The sequence below is a fragment of the Oncorhynchus keta genome, chromosome 23, assembly GCF_023373465.1.
Source record: "Oncorhynchus keta strain PuntledgeMale-10-30-2019 chromosome 23, Oket_V2, whole genome shotgun sequence".
NCBI classification, from domain to species: Eukaryota; Metazoa; Chordata; class Actinopteri; order Salmoniformes; family Salmonidae; genus Oncorhynchus; species Oncorhynchus keta.
The window spans coordinates 34,403,330-34,428,896 of NC_068443.1; the positions used below are offsets into that span (position 1 = coordinate 34,403,330).

General features: G+C 42.1%; 2 protein-coding genes and 1 long non-coding RNA gene across 11 annotated transcripts in view; 1 reads left to right on the plus strand and 2 right to left on the minus strand.

Moving 5' to 3' along the window:
- Positions 1–2,779: 2,779 nt before the first annotated feature.
- Positions 2,780–5,901, plus strand: LOC118402205 (uncharacterized). Its single transcript, XR_004829453.2, has 2 exons — positions 2,780–3,412; positions 5,196–5,901. It is a non-coding gene; the product is annotated as an uncharacterized LOC118402205 (long non-coding RNA).
- LOC118402206 (probable serine/threonine-protein kinase kinX) overlaps positions 5,551–25,567 on the minus strand; it is a 34,397-nt gene continuing 14,380 nt past the window's right edge. For 3 of the 9 annotated variants that reach the window (XM_052477071.1, XM_052477075.1, XM_052477070.1), the window contains 9 exons: positions 25,056–25,100; positions 23,424–23,492; positions 13,535–13,612; positions 12,293–12,364; positions 11,089–12,147; positions 10,400–10,513; positions 10,233–10,271; positions 10,008–10,052; positions 5,551–9,170 (listed from right to left, as the gene is read on the minus strand). In XM_052477071.1, the coding sequence (XP_052333031.1) occupies positions 9,115–9,170; positions 10,008–10,052; positions 10,233–10,271; positions 10,400–10,513; positions 11,089–12,147; positions 12,293–12,364; positions 13,535–13,612; positions 23,424–23,492; positions 25,056–25,100 (1,577 nt within the window). In that variant the 3' untranslated portion in view covers positions 5,551–9,114. The remainder of the gene's footprint in view (positions 9,171–10,007; positions 10,053–10,232; positions 10,272–10,399; positions 10,514–11,088; positions 12,148–12,292; positions 12,365–13,534; positions 13,613–23,423; positions 23,493–25,055; positions 25,101–25,567) is intronic. The other 6 variants (XM_052477078.1, XM_052477077.1, XM_052477073.1 and 3 more) reach the window with 6 other exon arrangements.
- LOC118402207 (uncharacterized) lies at positions 15,573–17,059 on the minus strand. Its single transcript, XM_035800223.1, has one exon. The coding sequence runs from the start codon at positions 16,418–16,420 to the stop codon at positions 16,040–16,042; it is 381 nt and encodes a 126-aa protein (XP_035656116.1). The 5' UTR covers positions 16,421–17,059; the 3' UTR covers positions 15,573–16,039.

Here is a 25,567-nt window from a genome sequence, read left to right on the forward strand (position 1 = left end):
TTTCAATTGTTTTTATTTTTTGTAACCTTTTAACAACACACGTGTACCTGTCATGTTCTTTCCTGTACTTGAATTCATTCTAATGTTTCCTAGTCAGTTGTTAAATTTGTTTATTTAGACTTTTTAAAAAAAAAAAATTTTTTATTTCACCTTTATTTAACCAGGTAGGCTAGTTGAGAACAAGTTCTCATTTGCAACTGCGACCTGGCCAAGATAAAGCATAGCAGTGTGAACAGACAACAGAGTTACACATGGAGTAAACAATTAGCAAGTCAATAACACAGTAGAAGAAAATGGGCAATCTATATACAATGTGTGCAAAAGGCATGAGGAGGTAGGCGAATAATACAATTTTGCAGATTAACACTGGAGTGATAAATGATCAGATGGGCATGTACAGGTAGAGATATTGGTGTGCAAAAGAGCAGAAAAGTAAATAAATAAAAACAGTATAAAAACAGTATGGGAATGAGGCAGGTGAAAAAGGGTGAGCTATTTACCTATAGACTATGTACAGCTGCAGCGATCGGTTAGCTGCTCGGATAGCTGATGTTTGAAGTTGGTGAGGGAGATAAAAGTCTCCAACTTCAGCGATTTTTGCAATTCGTTCCAGTCACAGGCAGCAGAGTACTGGAACGAAAGGCGGCCAAATGAGGTGTTGGCTTTAGGGATGATCAGTGAGATACACCTGCTGGAGCGCGTGCTACGGATGGGTGTTGCCATCGTGACCAGTGAACTGAGATAAGGCGGAGCTTTACCTAGCATGGACTTGTAAATGACCTGGAGCCAGTGGGTCTGGCGACGAATATGTAGTGAGGGCCAGCCGACTAGAGCATACAAGTCGCAGTGGTGGGTGGTATAAGGTGCTTTAGTGACAAAACGGATGGAACTGTGATAGACTGCATCCAGTTTGCTGACTTAATCTTCTTATTTCTTCTTTGCAGATCTTTGCAGATCTAAGACAAGATGAAAGTAAAAACACTTCCAATTTTTTTTCCACCTGTATTTTGTCAGACCAGTGAAGATGGTGGTAAACTGTACTATTTGTATGGACCCTAGGTTACCCTTTCCACATTGTTATCATACTAATTAGGGGGCTCCTAAGAGTCGTTTCACTCCACGGCATACTGCCATGGGACTGCACCTGCTGGCGATGAGAAGTTAGGTGGTCAGCTTCTCCCTCACCTGGAGTGTCTGTCTGGGGGCGTTGTTGGCACCTGCCCTGGTGACATCAGGAAGGGAACCATTTGGAGCGGCTACTGGAATGACCTCCGCAGGTAGTTGTGGAGAACACATGTGGCCTTCACGCAGGCATCGACATTTGAGGAGCTGAGACCAAGTCCTGCCTCTCCCATCGCCTCATTGGTTTATAGAAGCAGGTACCCAAGTACCATCTCCTCATTGGTTATACGCATGTGGATGACTGAAGATGATCTGGGTCAGTGGCAGTAATGCACCTAATTTATGAAAGCTGCCAATCGCAATATAGAGTCAAGATAAGAATGGATTAATTGTTGGAGTAGAGGACCTTGTGCATTTCAGGTAAAATAACAACTCAATGTTTACATCCCAGGACAAATTAGCTAGCAACAGCAAGCTAGCTAAATAGGACAAATTCGCTAGTAAGTGCAGCAGCCTAGGCTACACCTAAATGTTAGAGATCTGACATGCTATATGGTATGAAAACGAGACCATTTTTCAGTCTGATCAACTGTAGGCTACTAATAAGAGCATGTGCATACAGCCTATGTGCACTGTCCGTTTGGTCAGGGTAAATAGTTGGTAACTTTATGTATTTCTAGTCCATTTGTGTGTCAGGAGAGAATGTGATTGTGATCCAATTTGGTTTATATTCAAAATTGGGCTGTCTTAATTTAATCCAAAATTATTAACTGGAATTAATCAATCAACATACGTGATGACAGATGTGAGTACATTTTTTTTTACAAGGCCGACAGTTGCATATGCCTGCATGATGCAAACACATAGAGCAAGCTCAGCCCTGTGAGTTATATTGCCTATCAGTTGTCTCTGTGTCTGGATAGCAGAAATCCCCCTCCTAAATCTAAATATAATTTATATGAACAAGAATAAGGTTGCTGCAGTTTGACAGAGGACTGACATGAGCATGATGCTACCTATAAAATGCCTATTTTTCTAATATGGGTGTTGTGTAGGAACTAGAATATTTCAGTGATATTTCTGCTGTGTGCAGTCTTGACGGATCCAATGGGATGATGTGGCGCACTCTTCGCTGATCAACGTATTCTTTGCCATGTTAAACTGTAGCCATATTCGGACCGGTATTATTCAAGCACGTGCGTTATTCCAGGGGACGATTCACACACGATTCGTAATTCTTATTTTTTTCAAATTGAATTGACTCTTATGACGGACTTTATTGCATCCGTGAAGATATGTCAACGTCATTTCTAGACGATAATAGGTTACACACTGACAACTCGTGCTTGGCTGCCAAATGTATAGGTCTCCCCATTATATTTAAATTGATTAAGTGTGATCATAATTATTTTAGCTATACATCCATGGTATACGTCCTTCCTAATAGCGATGCCCTACATCCTGATGATTTGAGCTGCTGAACAGTGGCGGTTGTAGACCATTTCAACTGGGGGGCCAAGCTGGGGCCAGTTGTACTGTTACGGGGCCAGTTACATTAGACGTTATTGTTGTCACTGTTTTCTTCACTGGTATTTCTTCAAAATACCATGTTCATAATCATCTTTGCCACTGTCTAATAATGGATGTAAAAAAAAAAAAACGATAAAGATAACTAATCTTTGCTATGTAAAAATGATTTCATACTCCACATTTAGGGGGTCCAAAAATGTTGTCACATGGGCACTGCATATTTAGGCCTAATTAAACATGCATTTGGCGACGTTCAACTTCAATTCACTGGTACTATGAAGAATAGCTGAGCCATACTCACTGATAGCCTAATATATACTTGAATACAGTTTTGGTGAATTTACGAAGCATTGTTAGATACAGATTCCCACGATATAGCCTACGTGTACGGTTCTCATCCTCTCTCTCCAGCAAAAAAAGCTAGTGTTTGGTCTTCGGACTGTTGCTTGTAAAATAGCTCAGTTTAGTCATTGATATCCCCTACTTTAATTAATTTGCGCGAGAGATTGCAAGCCAAGAAATTTCGAAAAACAGCATTGCGATAGCCTATATTTCTGATTACCGATACACGATTCTGTTGTGCTGCCTGGTGGCCGACATACCTACCTATGCCCCTCTATCTCTCTTTCTTTGCTGTGAAATGTTCTCGAAATAGACTACGGAGAATAGTTTCCTCCGTTGCAAAAATACAGAAATGTAGGAGTAGATCGAAGCTTGACATCCAGTAGTGGGAGTCGACGGACTCCACACCATATAGCAGGTAATCAAACCAAGATTAAGTTTGTCATACATTGAGTGCATTTCACATTGCTCTTGGGTTATAATCGTATTATAATGCTTGCATGCACGTTGTTTCACAGAGTCAGCCATAATAGTACGGCTTCAGATTGAACAATGAGACGATATTAGATGCCAACAATAAATTGGTGTCTGATGCTGGTTAGCTAGCATGCTAGCCAGCCGACTGCTACATCTGAAATAATAGATTACAACAATTTCACCCCAGTTTAATCTTAGCGACTGTCTTAAACAACAGTCCAAACAACATGTATTATGATTGAAGACTTCTGCATCTTTGGTGCTAACATTGACAACGCTAGCTAAGTAGCTAACCCTGTTGCCTCTGTATTTGTGTTTTCAAAAATTATCTGCCAAATACAGCCTTAGCTACTGTCCAAGCAACCAACAACACTGTAGGCATATTGGAACTAATACAACAATATGCATTTCACAAGTCATTTACTACGAAAATATAGGCTCGCTCGCCTGTAGTCTTAAACCCCGGAAATAAGTTACATCTGGTCTGTTCAGCCATCCCTATGGGGAAAGAATAGGGTTCCGGGAATAAACACCGAAAATAAAGTCAGAGGTTAACACGGGATTTTTTTAAATATACGTTTAGTTCTGAGATAAGAGGTCAGTTAACATGAACGTTATGAATTAAGAAGCCTTTATGGGATTTGTTTTAGTACTACATAAATTCTTCAAAATTCACAAAAAGTGAAGTTAGTTGATGAAGATTATCCGATAGAACACAACATATAAAATCTTCTAAACCTAATTTTCTGCGTTAATCCATGGGCTATGTCCAACGAACGATGGCGGAGTTAGTACCTACTAAAAAGACACCATTACTATTTTTCTCTCTTTGGAAAGGGCTTCGACAGTGATTGTGCCGAATGGAATCATGGGAGTTTGAGCCTTGAACAACAGAAAAATATTGTAGCAAGCCAACTATAAATATCATACTATAGGTTTTTGAGCGTCTATTTAAAAATGTTATTTGAAGACAACCAGAGCAACATGTAGCAGGGAGTTCCAATATGATCAGAAATCTATAGACTGGTTATATAAATAGCTGAAAATGACTGTCCATAATTTACTTTCTTAGTTATCTCAGGGATTCTACTTGAAAACCTCACAGAGAAGCAATATCTGGTTTTTGCTCGCGACTAAACAGTCAATAAACATGAAAACTACACTAAAACCGTGTAGGACATCACTAAATAAGTCATAATAACAACCCAAATGTTAAGTGGCGAAGTTGCCCTTCAAAGGTCCAAAGCAGCCATTTTATCTCTTTGGAACTCTTTCTTAGTGATGTCACCAGGCAGACCAAAACCCCATCCCACCAAAACAGGCTGAATTTCAGGCAGGCTATTCAAACAGCTCTTACATTAAAAGGGCATTATCATTTTCACAATTTCACTGTAATTATTCCAACTCCATAGTGTGGAAATTCACTGAGTATATAAAACATTAAACACCTACTCTTTCCATGACAGACTGACCAGGTGAAAGCTATGATCCCTTATTGATGTCACTTACTCCACTTCAATCAGTGAGATGAAGGGAAGGAGACAGGCTAAAAAATATTTTTAAAGCCTTGAGACATGGATTGTGTATGTATGTATGCCATTCAGTGGGTGAAGGGGCAAGACAAAATATTGAAAATGCCTTTGAACGGGGTATGGTAGTAGGTGCCAGGTGCACCGGCTTGTGTCAAGAACTGCATCACTGCTGGGTTTTTCCACACTCAACAGTTTCCCGTGTGTATCAAGAATGGTCACCACCCAAAGGACATCTAACCAATTTGACAACTGTGGGAAGCATTGGAGTCAACATGGGCCTGCATCCCTGTGGGACTCTTTTGGCACCTTGTAGAGCATGCCCTGACAAATTCAGGCTGTTCTGAGGGCAAAAGGAGGGCATGAAACTCAATATTAGGAAGGTGTTCCTAATGTGTGGTATATATAAAACACAAGCAAATCACATTGACAACACCGGGCCTTTAAAGGGTACCTTAGTGAAGTGTTATCACGCATGGGATGGCGGACTAACTATGCCCATGTCAAGGTATTCCAATAAACAGTTACACAATGATAAACGACACCATGGTGTTGTCCCAAACCTTTATTGCAGCCATCGAACAGAACATTTACAGCACGTGTCAAACTCATTCCACGGAGGGCTGAGTGTCTGCGGGTTTTCGCTCCTCCCTGGGTGTCTAGGTCCTCATTGAAAGAAAAAAAAAAAACTAAAACCTGCAGATACTAGGTCCTGCATGGAATGAGTTCGACACCCCTGATTTATAGAAACTGTGTCAGCCGTCCAACTCTGCATACAGAATGCATTTTCACAAACATTTAAAAACCTGTTAGCCTATACAGCTGTTTACCTCTATGTATAACATGTTTTTGTGTGTAAACCCCTGTTCATATGTGAACTGCAATAAAAAATAAACACTGAGATTGTAGTGATGTTTTCGGTTACTGCTGGTTGTGGAATGTCCATTCTGAGCAGAAGAGCCTCAACTGTCACATATGGCTTTGAAAAAGTGAAGCACTTTTTATTCATTTAAATTTTCATAATTAAAAAGATCTGATCCTAAAGTGTATTTTTATTTAAAAATCTAGAACAGATCTATCTTGTAAAGTTTTGTATAATGTAAAATTAACACCACGTTAAAAATTCACATTGACTTCAAAAGTGTTAGGGAATAGAAAAAGACCCACTAGTGTTATAGAAAAAAGACAAAATAAGTCCTAAGAACTAGATTGCAACCTTGTTTTCGTGTACATCGAAACAAACCGTTATTTGGTTTCCTCAGAGAAGATTTGCATTGCAGCATTCCCTACAGTCCATCACCTTATCACCATTATATCATCCGGCAGGCCCCTTATTACCACAATGTACAGAAAACTTCTACAATGGAAAAATGTCAAACAAAAACGCACTCATCTGAATTCACAGAAACATTACATCGTTGGAGGAACACAAACTAAGCACACGACTGAGTTTCCTTGAAAAAAAAAAAAATCATTTTTCTTTTTCTTCACCTTAAGTTCAAAGCATGAGCTAGCATCATCCTTGTAGTAAAAACAAACCATGACAATATCAATATTAAATACTAGCACAAGTCAAGTTAGATGTCGCTAGGACAGAGTGAGCAGGTTACACTGTCAAGTTCCCTTCTAGATGTACAACAGTGTTTCTCTTTGAACAGTTGGTGTGGGGGGTCACGCACTGAAACACATGCAGAGGGACAAAAAGAGGTGGTCTGGGTGTCTGCTAAATCAGCAACAATTACAGACATTCAAAAACCTTTGTTCCAAATGAAGCACTTACCCTGGGCTTGAGCCAGTTAATAGACAAGTGAAAGTGGAACTGTACATTTAGAAAGAAAGGGAACAAAAGTTTATGAACATTACTGACGCAGACTTTAAATATATATTTTTTTACAGTTTACGTGTACTGAATGATGAATTTCGAATAATCATGTTCCTGTTGGACCACGTGTGTGCGTGTGGAGAGCAGATCTATTGGAGGACCTGGGACAAGGCACAGCAGCCTGTTTTATCAGGAGACTGGGTTGGGTCAGACCATTAACCCATAACAGCTACGCCCACACTGAGCTGCACCTAAGAGTTACTACCAGACCCTGAGACATGCCCTTCCTTCGTCTCCAGGTAAAAATCTGTTTTCCCCAGAACAAATGGCATATGCCAACATTTCTCCCATTTGGAGAGTTTACATCCAACCCAAATACAGTATTTTTTTTTTTGAAAGACCACAAAATAAATAAAATAGTAAAAAAAATGGACACAAGCCTGGCTTGGGGATAACTCATTGTGTTCCGTTAGATGTTCACCGTTCTGGCTGGAGGTATGAGTAAGTCAAAAACACTTTCAGTATTAAAGAAGTAACAGTGAGAGCGAGGTACTAGGAGTTGGAACAAACAAAACTGAAATTGAAACGAGTCTCAAACGCATCTTAATGAGAACTACGGCTCATAGGATTGTTTTATAGACATACAGTCTATAAAATGCACACACGCAAACATACACTATATATACAAAAGTATGTGGACACCCCTTCAAATTAGTGGATTCGGCTATTTCAGCCACTGCCGTTGCTGGCAGGTTAATAAAAATTGAGCACAAAGCCATGCAATCTCCATAAACAAACGTTGGAAGTAGAATGGCCTTACTGAGCAGCTCAATGACTTTAAACGTAGCACCGTCATAGGATGCCACCTTTCCAAAAAGTCAGTCAAATTTCTGCCCTGCTAGAGCTTCCCCAGTCAACTGTATGTGCTGTCAGCACAATAACTGTTCGTCCGGAGCTTCATGAAATGGGTTTCCATGGCCGAGCAGCCACACACAAGCCTAAGATCACCATACGCGATGACAAGCTTTGGCTGGAGTGGTGTAAAGCGGACCGCCATTGGACTCTGGAGCAGTGGAAACGCGTTCTCTGGAGTGATGAATCATGCTTCACCATCTGGCAGTCCAAAGGATGAATCTGGGTTTAGGGGATGCCTGGAGAACGCTACCTGCCCCAATGCATAGTGCTAACTGTGAAGTTTGGTGGAGGAGGAAAAATGGTCTGGGGCTGTTTTTATTGGTTCGGGCTAGGCTCCTTAGTTCCAGTGAAGGGAAATCATAATGGTACAGCATACAATTAAATTCTAGCAGATTCTGTGCTTTAACTTTGTGACAGCAGTTTGGGGAAGGCCCTTTCCTGTTTCAGTATGACAATGCCCCCATGCACAAAGCAAGGTCCATATAGAAATGGTTTGTCGAGATCAGTGTGGAACAACTTGACTGGCCTGTACAGAGCCCTGACCTCAACCCCATTGAACACCTTTGGATGAATTGGAACACCGACTGCGAGGCAGGCCTAATCGCCCAACATCAGTGCTCAACCTCACAAATGTTCTTGTGGCTGAATGGAAGAATGTCCCCGCAGCCATGTTCCAATATCTAGTAGAAAAGCCTTCCCAGAAGAGTGAAGTGGTGGCTGTTATAGCAGCAAAGGGGAGACCAACTCCATATTAATGCCCATGATTTTGCAATGATATGTTCGACGAGCAGGTGTTCACATACTTTTGGTCATGTAGTGTACATCTATAAACATTCTCAGTCATACACATATGGAAGCTCACACACTCACCCTACATCACCAGACTCGTCTGTTCACCTGTCAGCATTACTTTGCCCTAGATATACAACATCTTGACATGTAGACTCAATACATACTGGTAATACAAAACTGCAGCTTTGCATCTTCACATTTAACAAAAAACTGAACTCGGCTCAGACGTGAAGTTCTTTGACTAGCAACATGTACCTCTGCTTGCTATACACAGGAAATGGAAAATAACCTACATTCCATTAGCGAAAAGCTACCCTCCCATTATCTACCTACATTTGTAAGAGAAATTCATTGCTACTTGTCATTATAAAATAAAATAAAAATAAAAAATATACATAGGGTAAATGAAAAAAATCTAACAAGTTCTGGATGTGAGAAAAACAAGTTTCTGGGTATGCGAGTGAGAAATAGGACAAATAGGAGAGAGTGTTGAAGGCCGTGATGGCGCTTTTCATTCTCTGGAGGTGGGAAAGCGCGACTGCATGCGCTCAGTGGGATGCGATGTGGGCTGGTCCTCAATCATCCTTACCGCGCTGAGACCGCAGGCTCTGCGTTTCTATGGAAAGAAGATACTGACCTCACTAAGTGACAGTGAAGGAATAAAAAAGCAGTTACCATTCCATTTCATTCATAATACAATTACATGATGTAGACAAAACATTTTGACAATATAACACTTTACACGATTGATACATCATATAATGAAGAATTCACCACACAATCTAACAGACAAAAACAGGATGGAGGCCTTCTATTTCAGTTGTAGTCACATCACAAGTCATTTAACAAAAATCCTCAAACAATATCATGATATGGAAAATGCATGGAATGACTAGTTGACTAGTTAGTCGACTCCTGTGAGAGCCATTTCATAAGCTGTGTTTCATAAACCAGCCTCAAGGGGGAGCTATAGCATACTCTACAAATAGCTTCACTGGCCTTCATTACTCACCACAAGGGAGAGTTAAGTCTACCTGCCTTGATAGGATTAATCCACAGACTACATGTGGCCTACACATATTAGAGCACACGCTACCTACTAATCACGTGTTTCCTCACTGGCATGGGCTTCAAAGTCAGGAATATCTTATTGTACGACATACAAAGAAAGACCGCCTATTTGTGTCTGCTGTGGATACATGCCCACAGGTCAGCTTCACTGAGAAAGCTGGGCATCTTAGATGGCATGAAACCATACAGCTAGTTATTAGCCAAAGTGGAAACTGTCTATTAAACAATGATTATGGACTAATTACAGTAGGCCTGCATTCAGCTGTGAAATGTCGATTCTATGAAATGATGATTCTGAACTTGTTGAATGTCTGATTCTAAACTTCCTGCTGTGCAGTCATACAATAGAGTAAAAAGGAATGAGAAGATGCAACTGCGTTCTGACAAGTTTTTAAATTAAAGTGTACCTGTTGGCTCATCTTCCATCTGTTCTTCTGCCTGGGAAAGCTCTTCTGTTGAAACGAAACAAGCCAAAGTTAGAATAAAAAATCAAATAAAAATGCTTCAACACACATGCTTTTTACTGGACATGCTTTCAGAGAACAGGGTCAATGACCACCATGAAAGCTTATGCAGGAGAACTGTTCATAGTAATAACATTGGACTGGAGTTAAAATAATCTTATCACCAACCCATCAACGCCTCCAGCTCATCTACTTCAGCTTCTTCCTCTGCAACAGAAAACCAGCAGTTGCAGTTAGTTAAAACGGAGAGAGGGGAGGCACTGAAGAATGACATCTGAATATTCTTGCCCTCAACTGAGTGGAGGTATACGTACATAAAATCACCCGACACGTACCTGCATACTCTTCCCGAAGAGCTTCCTCCTGTTGAGTTTCTTCTGACTCAGCTTCTGATTCTGCTTCTTCTGTTTGTTCTGAATCATCTGCTGCTGTTTCTTCTACCAGGTCTTCTGTGGAGCAAAGGAACAAGTTGTATTAGAACACTGTTTTTCTAAAGACAATGAATGACAGCCTCACATTGAGAATTGACGAATTCATCCACAAAATGAGCAGAGAGACTTAAGTTTCAAGTTTTATTAGTCCTATGTACGGGATACGCATGGTATACATTATCCAACGATATGCTTACTTGCAGGTTCCTTCTCCACTATGCAAAAACAATAAGAAATAATACAAAATGAGGTGACATGAGCAACACAAAAAGCAGATAGGAGAGACAGAAAAGTGAGTACCCTATCCACTACCCCAAGATTAGATGGGAAAGGGGCCACTGCCCGACCTCTACAAACATGTAGCTACTCTTATCAGAAAAGACAATGTGTGCATACACTTCTGCAATGCAGCACCTGGTGTTCAACTGTGCTCGTTTTAAACTGTGTGAAGACAAACACCTCATCAGCAAAAACCGAGGCCGTGAGAGGATTTTCTTTCAATAATTTCTGGACCCAGATTAAGCCTACCCCTGGATTAAGCCTACCCCTGGACTAAAAACCTTTTGTTCTGTTCCTGGATCATTTTTCCTTACCCTCTGTTGCTGGCCCCTCCTCTGCCTCTTCCGCCTCCTCCATGGCCTCCTCCTCAACTGGTGCAGCCTCTTCCTCAACAGCGACTTCCTCCTCAACTGATGCAGCAACTTCCTCCTCAGCGGCCTCCTCCTCAACAGCTTCTTCTGTGGGAGAATCCACTTCCTCAACCGGGGCAGCCTCTTCAGCAACTTCCTCCTCAACTGGTGCGGCTTCCTCCTCAATGGCGGCGACATCCTCCTCGACTTGGGCGGGTTCCTCTACCTTTTCAATGGGGGCAGCGTCTTCCTCCTCGACTTGGGCGACTTCCTCTACCTTTTCAATGGGGGCGTCCTCCTCCTCCTCGACTGGGGCGACCTCCTCCTCGACTGGGACTGCCTCCTCCTCCTCGACTGGGGCGGCTTCTTCCTCCTCCTCGACTGGGGCGGCTTCTTCCTCCTCCTCGACTGGGGCGACCTCCTCCTCCTCGACTGGGGCGGCCTCCTCCTCCTCGACTGGGGCGGCCTCCTCCTCCTCGACTGGGGCGGCCTCCTCCTCCTCCTCGACTGGGGCGGCCTCCTCCTCCTCCTCGACTGGGGCGGCCTCTTCCTCCTCCTCGACTGGGGCGGCTTCTTCCTCCTCCTCGACTGGGGCGGCTTCTTCCTCCTCCTCGACTGGGGCGGCTTCTTCCTCCTCCTCGACTGGGGCGACCTCCTCCTCCTCGACTGGGGCGACCTCCTCCTCCTCCTCGACTAGGGCGACCCCCTCCTCCATGACTGAGGCGACCTCCTCCCCCTCCAGAACCACAGGATCTTCCTCAATGATTTCAGGCTCATCCACCTCAGGCTCTTCTTCCTCCTCCAGAACCTCAGGCTCTTCCTCAATGATTTCAGGCTCATCCACCTCAGGCTCTTCTTCCTCCTCCAGAACCTCAGGCTCTTCCTCAATGATTTCAGGCTCATCCACCTCAGGCTCTTCTTCCTCCTCCAGAACCTCAGGCTCTTCCTCAATGATTTCAGGCTCATCCACCTCCGGCTCTTCTTCCTCCTCAACCACCTCAGGTTCTTCCACAACCTCAGGCTCTGTAAGGAAGTGAAAGCATTATGCAACTTAGCTGATAACTGAAAATGACACTATGTGATATATGTCTGATACATGTCTATGATATTGGCTGACTTTTTCCTTTAAAAAAAAGACAATTTCAATGTCTTCTTCAAGCTTACAGACCTGGTAGGGGAGCAGCAACTTCCTCTGCTTCTGTGGCCTCGATCACTTCTTCAACAACGGGTTCTGGTGCGGCTAAAGCAAAGGGATGCGGGGAAAGAGATAAGGGGGGTAGAGGGGAACAGTAAAGACCACCCTGATCGCAGTTGATCCTTTTACTTGAACTACGGCCTTATCTGGCATACTTCATAATTTTCTTCTCGCACAGAACATTCCAAATGTCTTACGGCACATTTAAGAAAGTGCACTAACTTTATGAGGTGACTTTCCATGGAGTGTCAATAATGAAAAAAAAGTGTATGCTCCTTCAAATATAGATTTCTAACCCGTAGCCCTTCAGAATAGAAACCGCTGACTTAAACCATGGTATGTACAGTGGGGCAAAAAAGTATTTAGTCAGCCACCAATTGTGCAAGTTCTCCCACTTAAAAAGATGAGAGAGGCCTGTAATTTTCATCATAGGTACACTTCAACTATGACAGACAAAATGAGGGAAAAAAATCCAGAAAATCACATTGTAGGATTCTTAAGGAATTTATTTGCAAATTATGGTGGAAAATAAGTATTTAAAAATCCTACAATGTGATTTTCTGTTTTTTTCCCCTCCTCATTTTGTCTGCAAGCCAACCACAGAATGTGACAAATGAACTGAAGCAAATCGTACAATCTGGCCAGGTTGACGTCAAGATTTTTTAAAATTCGGTAACGTCACACAGTGCGGCATCTAATAATCGTAAAAGACGGAATCCGACGTACATTGCAGGAAGGCCTTAACAGCTCGTGACGTTGTAGATGGATGCTGTTGTCTAGTCAAGCCCACAGTTCAAATCCAATGAGAATAGTGATGAATAACTTGCATGTTTAAGCAATTAGGATACTGCATAAACATCTGACAAAGGGATGTTGAATGGAATTGTAATGAAGAAATTAAGTAGTAGGCTATGTTTGAGTATAAAAAATTTAAAAAATGGTCACATTGTTTATGTACAGATGAGAACAGTGTAGAAGATGCCTTTGTTGTATCCAGTACGGTGCTACTGGAGCCTTCTCCTGTGTGTGTGTGTGTGCGTGTGTTTCATTACACACATTTCCTCTCATGACCTTTACCATCAACCACAGTTAAGGTGTGTGTGTGTGTGCGCGTGTTTTATTACACACATTTCCTCTCATGACCTTTACCATCTACCACAGTTAAGGTGTGTATGTGTGTGTGTGTGTACACGTGTAGACCAGCAGGAGTTCTACCTTCTTCCACAGGTGCTGCAGGAGCCTCCTCTGGTGCTGCATCTCTGGTAATGACGACGGTAGCCTTCTCTTTCAGCCCTGAGGGTTTTACAAGTGACGCAGGGGGATGAGGACGACATGGCAACAGCTCTTGTTCAGGAGAAGTGCCTTTACAGAGACTACAACTCTGTATAATGTATACTGTATTTGGCATAGTAATATTCATGTAAACTCAGCAAAAAAAAGAAATGTCCCTTTTTCAGGACCCTGTCTTTCAGAGATAATACGTAAAAATCCAAATAACTTCACAGATCAGCCTAGTTAAATAAAGGTAAAAAAAAATATATAAAAAGTTTTTATGAACATGCACCCGTGGAATGGTTTTAAGACACTAACAGCTTACAGACGGTAGGCAATTAAGGCCACAGTTATGAAAACTTAGGACACTAAAAAAGGCTTTTCTACTGACTCTGAAAAACACCAAAAGAAAGATGCCCAGGGTCCCTGCTCATTTGTGTGAACGTACCTTAGGCATGCTGCAAGGTGGCATGAGGACTGCAGATGTGGCCAGGGCAATACATTGAAATGTTTGTACTGTGAGACACCTAAGACAGCGCGACAGGGAGACAGGACGGACAGCTGATCGTCCTCTCAGTGGCAGACCACGTGTAACAACACCTGCACAAGATCGGTACATCCGAACATCACACCAGCGGGACAGGTACAGGATGGCAACAACAACTGCCTGAGTTACACCAGGAACGCACAATCCCTCCATCAGTGCTCAGAATGTCCTCAATAGGCTGAGAGAGGCTGGAGTGAGGGCTTGTAGGCCTGTTGTAAGGCAGGTCCTCACCAGACATCACCGGCAATAACGTTGCCTATGGGAACAAGCCCACCGTCGCTGGAACAGACAAGACTGGCAAAAAGTGCTCTTCACTGATGAGTCACGGTTTTGTCTCACCAGGGGTGAAGGTCGGATTCGCGTTTATCATCGAAGGAATGAGCGTTACAACGAGGCCTGTACTCTGGAGCGGTGTCGTTTTGGAGGTGGAGGGTACGTCATGGTCTGGGGCGGTATGTCACAGCATCATCGGCCTGAGCTTGTTGTCATTGCGGACAATCTCAACGCTGTGCGTTACAGGGAAGACATCCTCCTCCCTCATGTGGTACCCTTCCTGCAGGCTCATCCTGACATGACCCTCGAGCATAACAATGCCACCAGACATTCTGCTCGTTCTGTGCGTGATTTCCTGCAAGACAACAATGTCAGTGTTCTGCCATGGCCAGCGAAGAGCCCGGATCTCAACCCAATTGAGCACATCTGGGACCTGTTGGATCGGAGGGTGAGGGCTAGGGCCATTCCCCCAAGAAATGTCAGTTAACTTGCAGGTGCCTTGGTGGAAGAGTGGGGTAACATCTCAGAGCAAGAACTGGCAAATCTGGTGCAGTTAATGGGAAGGAGATGCACTGCAGTACTTAATGCAGCTGATGACTTATTTTTGATTTTGACCCCCCCTTTGTTCAGGGACACATTGTTCCATTTATGTTAGTCACATGTCGGTGGAACTTGTTCAGTTTATGCCTCAGTTGTTATGTTCATACAAATATTTACACATGTTAAGTTTGCTGAAAATAAATGCAGTTGACAGTGAGAGGACGTTTCTTTTTTTTGCTGAGTTTATATGGCTAGAAACAATACAGTAATGTACATTGGGATTTAGGTCTAGGAGGTCATATGCATAAACTTTTAGAAATTAACATAATTAAAAACAATAATATAACATTGAAAGACTGATTTGGGTTTACATTTGCACTTAAACACTGAATTGGTATTGTGTTCTGATATGCTGTGAAAAGGTGAGGTCTGCAGTGCTAAGAGATAGCAAAACAGGGGAGCAAATAAAAAAGGAGAGAGTATTCCAATAGAAACGACTGGGAGGGAATGCCCATTTAGGCACAATGTCTAACCCAAACCGTGTGGATGTATGCATACAATTGGCCATTTGTGTAACACCAAAACATCTTATTAAAAAGTATTAAAAAACAGGAAACCTGCCAGAATCCAGCAACTTTATTAACAAAGAACAAGCACATAGCTGATCCTTTCAAATCCACTTCTCCACCAAATGCAAAATAAATCATTGTCTAATTCTACAAATATCTTGTCTAGCGACTTTAAATAAAGCTATATTTTCTGATGTAAATTAACACAAAACTAAACCACATCGGAAACTAAGCTTACAGCACCTTGCCATCCTCTTGGCGCCTTTCCTTGTCCAGTTCATACTTCTATAGAGGACAGCATTATGATTTTTACCACAAGCAGGAAGTGGCTAAAACACTATGCAATATACATTGCGGAAATGGCTGTCCTGCACAGTATGGGGTTTCCTACTCTCATTCGCAGGGGTCTGTCACTGGAGACCTCTCACAGGTGGTGTTTCTCCTGAATCTTTTAACATCTGTGTCAGCAGAGGGAGTGAAAGATCACCGACATCAGTGCAGGTGTGAAGAGTTTAGCAATCATTTCCGGACCCCCTTACCAGACATCTTGAGCTTTTTAGCAGCCGCTTTGGGGGACTCTTTAGTTTTGGAGACTTTGGGGACCTCCACCCTCTTACCCTTCACCTCTTTCACTGACTTCTTGTCTGGCTTTGTCACATTCTTCTTAGCTTTCTTGCCCTGTTCCTGTTTCTTATTTTCTCCCCCTTTCTTATTTTCTCCCTCCTTCTCTTTGTCTCTCCTAATCTTGCCCAAGGCCTTCTTAAACTCCCCCTTCTCTGGCTTGTCCTCCATCCTAGCTGCCGTTGCCACCTTAGCCTTCTTTGCCACCTCGTCCCTCGTCACCCCTTGGACCTTCTCCTTCTCCCTGGCCAGGATGTTCCTCACCTCGGCCAGCGCCATCTTGGCAATCTTTTTGGCCTCCAATCGCTCATGGATGATGGCCAGCTGCTGGTTCAGGGCCTCCCTTAGCTTCCAGCCCACGTCTTTGGTAAGAGGGTTTTCTGGGACACGAGAATACCATTTAGCGGCTTTGACAGTTTTTTCACTTGCCAGGCTGCTAGGGCCACAACGCAAGCATATTGCTGACCACACTTAAAGCGTTTAGTAGGTTGCAAAGCACCCTGGGTAATTGGATTTGCTGACTGGGTATGTTAGGATAACAACAACTGGCATTTTGCTGCACTTTGGAAAGGTTTTGCTTTCCAGACAACATCTGTGGTCAAACACGTTTTACTACACAGATGGGATTCAGTTGGTCCAACAGTTATATGATGTTGTCCAATATTACACCCAGCACACCACGCAGACATAATGGATTTCAATGATTTCATACCAAATACCTTATAACTACAAAAGGGGTAGTCAAATACAGCATGCGGCTAGAAAACAATTCATGATTGTATGTCAAGAAGCAATCATATTTTTTTCTACTAGTACACTTAAATTCAAAAGATCCCAATGTGGTTATTAGAACTATGGTAAGCAAGATCTTCATAGCTCAAACTCTACTGCACACTGGAACCCACACGGTTCCTCATGCAATACCTTTTTTGGCTTTTCTCTTGGAAACATGTCCTGGATTTTCATCTGAGGTTTAGGAAAACAAATAGTTAAAATATGGATATAGTCTCAGTAAGACTGATGTATCTGCTTGGTGCTCAACCGCCAATAGGAATAGCCGAATCGCAGAGCTTGCCTATAGTAGGGGAGAGCAACCGTTACAACAGAACAAAACCAGGCTCAACCAATAACAGATGGAGGGAAGTCTTGTACCTCTCTCAGCTTTCATTGACACCCGTGGCAAGCTCACTCATGGATGGGGCTAAGATTTTCTCTCACAATCTAATAGTAAAGCCTTTGACATAGAGCTTTCGGGAGTATTGGTAGTAATAATGCAGGCAGAATCTACTTGGGTCGCCCCTCGTCTGGCATTGCCAAATAGTGGCTGCGGGTGAAGTCACGAAATCAGGGGCAAATTCAGTACGAATTAACAAAACTAAAAACCAGCCAGACCTCAAACAGATTCTAAGTTACCCCCCCCCCCAAAAAAAACCTAAATGTGCATGTTGATAACATGGAAACGCAGACAAAACGCTTCAACACATTTTGAGAGCATCGACTAGACTACAAAGCAATCTGGACACTCATCCACAACAAAGTACCTTTGGTCTCAGTAGACACCTCTTTTTTCTTGACCTTTGTTTTTGGAGATTCTGGTTCGATTAAGCTGGAAGAAACTAATGACCACCAACATAAATCAACACTAACCTAGCAATGTTCTATTTCAAAACTTTAGCAGAATATACAGGTTTCTTTAACGAGCAGACCTGCTTTCCATGAATGGAATGCCATGCATTCACGCATCTGAAAATTGACATGTGGCGTAGTCGGCTACTCAGAGCTGCTTGAAGTTTTGCTCTCAGCAGAGAATAAAAAAGGGGAGCAGGTGAAGTACCTCTGTGTCTCGCTCTTTTCCGATCGGGTCGAGGTTCATCTGATATTTTTCAAAAGGAATATGGCATTAGAATCTAACAATGACCATTACTTACTGTGACCATTACTAATGAACACCAGGCAAAACTAATATCCAAAAATGACCAGAACAAAATTTGACAACTCAAAACATGCCCATGCCAAACCCCAAAGGCAGACGGACAGATGCTACCATTCAGGGCTCTACGCTGACCATGTTTACGAGCAGCATGTGCGCCTAAGTTGAAAAATGTAGGAGCACACCAGGAAATTTGGGAGCACAATCCAAAATATTTTGAGGTAATATAGCTAGAATCCTTCATTTTTCTAGGCGCACTGGTGCTCCTAAATACAATTCCAGGTCTTACAGCAAAATATTTAGGTGCAAAATACAAGTAAAATGGTCACACTGTGGACCCCTGCCACACATTCATGATTGCATTGTGTTTACCCGTACCACCTATTCTGATGGTTTTATTACATTACTTGTAAGAGAATGACTTGGAAATGATGACCATGTGAGTGTGACATTACTGTATAACTCATTTTACACTTTATCAATACATTTGGAATCATATTTGTCAATGGTGCCAAAGACCAATCATCATCAAAGCCCAAACAATAGATACAGTGCCTTGCGAAAGTATTCGGCCCCCTTGAACTTTGCGACCTTTTGCCACATTTCAGGCTTCAAATATAAAGATATAAAACTGTATTTTTTTGTGAAGAATCAACAACAAGTGGGACACAATCATGAAGTGGAACAACATTTATTGGATATTTCAAACTTTTTTAACAAATCAAAAACTGGAAAATTGGCCGTGCAAAATTATTCAGCCCCCTTAAGTTAATACTTTGTAGCGCCACCTTTTGCTGCGATTACAGCTGTAAGTCGCTTGGGGTATGTCTCTATCAGTTTTGCACATCGAGAGACTGACATTTTTTCCCATTCCTCCTTGCAAAACAGCTCGAGCTCAGTGAGGTTGGATGGAGAGCATTTGTGAACAGCAGTTTTCAGTTCTTTCCACAGATTCTTGATTGGATTCAGGTCTGGACTTTGACTTGGCTATTCTAACACCTGGATATGTTTATTTTTGAACCATTCCATTGTAGATTTTGCTTTATGTTTTGGATCATTGTCTTGTTGGAAGACAAATCTCCATCCCAGTCTCAGGTCTTTTGCAGACTCCATCAGGGTTTCTTCCAGAATGGTCCTGTATTTGGCTCCATCCATCTTCCCATCAATTTTAACCATCTTCCCTGTCCCTGCTGAAGAAAAGCAGGCCCAAACAATGATGCTGCCACCACCATGTTTGACAGTGGGGGTGGTGTGTTCAGGGTGATGAGCTGTGTTGCTTTTACGCCAAACATAACGTTTTGCATTGTTGCAAAAAACATTTTGGTTTCATCTGACCAGAGCACCTTCTTCCACATGTTTGGTGTGTCTCCCAGGTGGCTTGTGGCAAACTTTAAACGACACTTTTTATGGATATCTTTAAGAAATGGCTTTCTTCTTGCCACTCTTCCATAAAGGCCAGATTTGTGCAATATACGACTGATTGTTGTCCTATGGACAGAGTCTCCCACCCAGCTGTAGATCTCTGCAGTTCATCCAGAGTGATCATGGGCCTCTTGGCTGCATCTCTGATCAGTCTTCTCCTTGTATGAGCTGAAAGTTTAGAGGGACAGCCAGGTCTTGGTAGATTTGCAGTGGTCTGATACTCCTTCCATTTCAATATTATCGCTTGCACAGTGCTCCTTGGGATGTTTAAAGCTTGGGAAATCTTTTTGTATCCAAATCCGGCTTTAAACTTCTTCACAACAGTATCTCGGACCTGCCTGGTGTGTTCCTTGTTCTTCATGATGCTCTCTGCGCTTTTAACGGACCTCTGAGACTATCACAGTGCAGGTGCATTTATATGGAGACTTGATTACACACAGGTGGATTGTATTTATCATCATTAGTCATTTAGGTCAACATTGGATCATTCAGAGATCCTCACTGAACTTCTGGAGAGAGTTTGCTGCACTGAAAGTAAAGGAGCTGAATAATTTTGCACGGCAAATTTTTCAGTTTTTGATTTGTTAAAAAGTTTGAAATATCCAATAAATGTCGTTCCACTTCATGATTGTGTCCCACTTGTTGTTGATTCTTCACAACAAAATACAGTTTTACATCTTTATGTTTGAAGCCTGAAATGTGGCAAAAGGTCAAAGTTCAAGGGGGCCGATTACTTTCGCAAGGCACTGTAGGTAGCTGCAATGGAAATATTTAAGATGAGTAAAGTTCATATTCAGTTTAGAGTGATTAACAAAATGTTTAGCAAATGTATATATTTTTCCCTTTCTGTAACGCACATGATATCCAGTGTTCTGTTTTTAACACACTGGTTGGTCACATGTTATGGATTAAACTCATATCTGTTGATAGTGATTGGAGGTACAAGGACCGAGGACACTGATTATTATTGTATTCTGTGAAACAATGATTCTGTAGCAGCTGACAGTCACTGCCTTTAGTTTTTTGCTTCCTTCAAGCATCTTGGGCTGGTGTTGTCTCCCCGTTGCAGCTTGTATTAAACCAAATGGATTTATGATCGACTTTATGTGCGACTGCTCTTCTTTTGTTCACCTGGAAATATATTTTTACAGTTGTCCACAATCAAAAGGGGCGTCAAAAGCACCATTTGTACAATGGCCACCCAGGAGTCACTGGTTGTGCGCATACTCCACTTGCCTCTTCGCCAGCCCCGACAACATCAAGTCCTTCAGGGCTTGTTTGACAGGGTAATGCTAATAACCCAAAAGGCCACGCAACATGACCACACCTCACCAATTGGGTCACTTGTCTAGTTCTATTTTAAAATGGGCAGTTAAGTATTACATGACCCGCTTGAGCTGCGGCGACATAATCTACTACAGACACTATGACTTATTTTCACACGAGAGCATGAATCTCACCAGTTCAACCTGTTCCTAGCTATAAGGTCAATGCTTGGTCATTGTACTTGAGTACTAAGTCAAGCCTCTAAATGAGTGAAAGCCCATACGAAATCCAAATGGATTCCACCCAAAAGCTTGCTCAGCAGGTTTATTGTATCTTTGACAGTGCCATTCCTTATACCTTTTGTGCCAGACATGTGTTTGCGAGAACTTACAAGAAACCTGTCTTCGTTTGCTTTCAATGTTGTCATAGACAACACATTTTTGACCATACATACCATTACAAATGACTGGAATTTCTTGAGTTCCATCTATAGACCGCAATGTTTAGAGTTTGAAATCTAAACGAGCTGGGTAAGTCTCTTTAGGGCGAGTGGGAGTCAGCATTGACCCATTTCAGAGATCTGGGGTTCAGGTTATGATCTGCGTCTCAAAGCAGGTAAAAGGTCCACGGAGTGTGGAATTCGGTAAAAGTCCTTGAACTCATAGTCGGGCTCAAAAAACATGGAATCCTCCACATCGGGGAGCACGATTTTCCAAAACCACCTCGGGCTAAGTATGCAACATCATATTTCCTAACCCTGTCCCAGGACGTCTAGAAAATTGGTTGAAGGAACAGTCGAAAGCTCGTTTCTCAAAGGGTTGGCTTTAACAAAAGTGGACAGCTAACAAGAAATGATTTAACACCTGTGCAGTGCTCCAGCAAGCCGGTCTCTAAATATCTTATGTGCAAAGTTTCAACCCCCCAAAAATCTATACTTTACCATGCAAGGAAAAAAAGAACATTCACAAAAAAACACATAAACCTTAGCGAATACATCATCTGAAAAACACGTTTTTAATTGTGTTTAACGAAATGGATGATGAAGACCGGGATTGGGGACAAATAGCAGACCTGAATACGTTGAAAAACCAACAAACACAGAACATGAATAGTAATCCTAATATGGACAACAGAAAAATAAACATGATAATGAGGGAATGCTTCACTGATAAAGAAAAAATATAATCTTCCAAAAAACTTTCAATAAAGTAAAAACTTAGACGAAAGGTCAAACTAAAGTAAAAAAAAGTATAAATATAATTCCTGCTAAGTGGATAAAAATGTGCTTAACGTTAGGGCCCTAGGGCATGCAGTACTGTGGTTGGAAAAAAGAGAACCGATCTGTTACCCAAGTGCAGCTGTTCATTGCATAAAATCGGGTGTTTGCAGTCTGTTAAGTGGAAATGCACATCATACAAAAGCTGGCTGGCATTTAAAACTGCTGCAAAAATCCTGAAGGCATAGTCTTCATCCCACCGTCGAACACCTTCAAAAAAGACTTGAGGGGTCAACATCTACACGACTTAAACCTTCAAATGATTCTTCCAGGGAATGGTGATTTTTACGGAGTGTTTTTCAACAAACGCACCTCAAGCAATGGGAAACAAGTCTAAAGGAGCAACAAGTCCACTTGGGACTTCATGCCACGGGGGATATGGCTACTGGTTATGGTAAGCAAGGCCTACTGGTTGTGGAGGCCTAAGATCACACAACTCTTTCCCTGAACCCCGTCAGTCTGAGAAGTGCCAGCACTTTCGTCCTCCGCCGCTCCATCCTCATCCTCAAACGGGTTTATGAGGCCATAGAGGAAGGTGAAGAAGCCTTGAAACCAATCGGAGCCCTCCTCCACTAACATATCCGGGACCTCCTCGAGGGAGTCCGACCTTTCCTGACTGCCATCTTTGGTCAGGCCTACGTAAACAGAGGGGAAAACAAGGAAAGGGAGATAGGGAGAAGAAGAAAGAAGAGAAAAAGGTGGTAGAGCAGGGGGAAAAAGGGAGGAAAGGAAAGGGTGGAAAGTTTTAAGCGAGGTCAGGCAGTGAGGGAAACTATGCAGGTCTAAGATTGCATGAAGCAGGGTTGGAGACTAAAGAGAGGAGAGAATAGCAATATCATAGCCTAGAGGGGGGTAGGCGGGCGGGCATGCAGGGGGACTCTATAGAATCTATCACTAGCAGCAGGGACCACAGCTGTGCCAGACAGGCAGTGGCCTGGGTGACAAAGCAGAGCAGTAGTCTTTATGGCAGACAGCAGCAGAGTAGACCGAGTACCAGAACATGGAACCAACTCATTGGACCAAACACTCCTGAAGTAGGTTCTTCCCTTTTGATTAGAAAGAAATGAGCAACTTTAAGATCGTATAACAAGTGACTTAGAGATGAGAGAACACAGAAGTCTTTGTTATGACTGAGTCATGCAGCAATAGGTGTTATGTCAGTGGAAGTGAAACGCAACAGTCAGTATGGAATCAAACTCGAAACCCCTTTTCACAACAGGCACATGCAGACTTTGTTGATTCATTGTCCAGTTTGGTAGAATTGACTAAAATACTATCTTGTGGCAGAGATCGCTTAAACCAGTCAGTCATGCAAAAGAAAACCCAAATCAGTTATGTAATCACACAAACACAATAAATAACAATCCAGTTCAAATCGATGAACTTGCCTAGCAGTACTTTAGCATCCTCCACATCGAAGTCACCATCTCCATCAGCATCATAGGACGAAAGTTGACCTAGTAAAGTAATTGGAGTTAGTCTTTATCCCCGGGTCAGTGGGATAAAGAAGTTGTTAATGTTCTTTGAAAATAGACACGTGAAAAGATTCTGGGGGTGAGCATGCGCATCTTCAGTAATTACCCATTCTTCCTCTTTAGTGCATTTAACAATATGTCTCAAGTAAAAGCCTTGGGTGGCGTGTTGATACAATTAAAACCACCCTCAGACTTGGGGAGACGTAAAACGTTCATTTTTATTTGCCCATATAAAGTCTTATGGCAGAGTATACTTTTTGAAAGAATGCCTTCAGTGCACTTCCAAGTCCGCTCGGATCTCAATTTCGGGATCAGAGAATAGCATGAGCTTACGCGCAGAATCTGCCCATGAGAGATTAGCCTTATAGTAAGTAACATGTTAGCATTTCAATATTTAAATGTTTTAATGATGAGCTACACATTTTTCGTTCTGAAACAAACCAATCTTTTTTTGTTCTGTTCCTAACGGAAAAATAAAAAAGTCCTGAACCAATTCGAACAAAAATGTACATTAGCCTGACATTCAATTATTTCACCAATCAATGTGGATACAGGCGCTTGCTATGGAGCGTGCACGGTATAGGCCTAGTCATTTTGGCCTGGGTGCTATTGGCTGCGTAGCAATAGTTGTTTACAATGCGCAATGGACAATCAAGTGTAGGGCGCTAGATGGGACTGAAATTTTGCAGGAGAGAGCAAGAGTGGGTGGAGGAGGAGGATTGGCTTGAGGCACTGGGCATCTTATGACATGCATTATCGGAATTAGACCCACAGAATTACACCTACAGAGGAACTTTAAATGTCTTTCAACTTCTTGGACCAGAGCTAGCTAGTTAACAAGCTTGTTAGTGCAGAATTAAAAACGTGTCTCAACTTGTAGTAGTTAATATATCCAATGTGAAACGTGATACTATATTATCCATAAATAGCATTGAAAAAGTGAATCCATTCTTCTCTAATTAAAAATATTCTCAATTTCTGAACTACGCTTGTAATGTCAGCAGGTTACAGTAGCCTAAGCTTCGGAGGGGGAGAGGCAAGTTGCACACACACACACACACACAAGAGCATGCAAAGATTTTCAGCTGGCAGGCAGACCCTGGAATAAGTTTGAGTGACAGAGTGAGGGATTTGGCACATGCGAGTTGTTGCGTTTGTGGGACCCCAAAAAAATGCCCCGAACGTAAAAGAACGTTATTAACTGTTCCCTGAACCGGTTCCAACCCTTATCACAACATAGCCACACTGTCTTATTTAAATAAACATTACTAGCTCAGCATAAAAAAAGCAAGGAAGCAATGATTCAAAATATTATTTTGCCAGCTTTGCATCATTAAAAAAATACAGTGTTACTATTAAAAAAAGGTTAAATCTCTTTTATGACAAATGCAACTTAAAAATGTATTTTCTTGCAATAAGAATTTAGTCAAAAGCAAGTGATTAGACGATATGTATGGGAAATAAATGGATTATTTCAATTGGGACTGGAGGGCGGGTGAGTCTCATGGTTATTTGGGGGCATGATCATGGGCGCAAATAACATACCTTGCAGTGTCTCAGAGAGCTTAATGTGCAAGTCCTTTGCATTGGCTGCATGCAAGATTAAGACCAGACAAAAACATTCACATTGGAGAAATACAAATATTTGCAAGATTAATAAATGATTTAACTATCAATTTGAGATCCAAACATGAGTTAGTAAACAGACATATTCAGATCCACCCACTGAGCAAGTGCACACATGCACTATAGATAAAACTACGTCATGGTTGAGAAGTTGAAAGTTCAATGTTAAAACGCATCAAAGCACTCAGTATCACTTTGGGTTAGCCCTCAATGGCATTCATGACTGTAGCAAAGGCTGAAGGTTCTACCAACTGACTGTGACAGACTGCTGTAGCTAGCAGGAAATGTAGCCCTGCTACAGTACTGTAGCATTTGTGTTTCCTGTTAAAAGGTTCAATGAAGCCGTTGTTATCTCAATATCAAATGGGTTCTGGGTTACAATTAAGTACCTTACTTTGATTTCTTTCAATTGAAATGGCCAAAAAGAAACA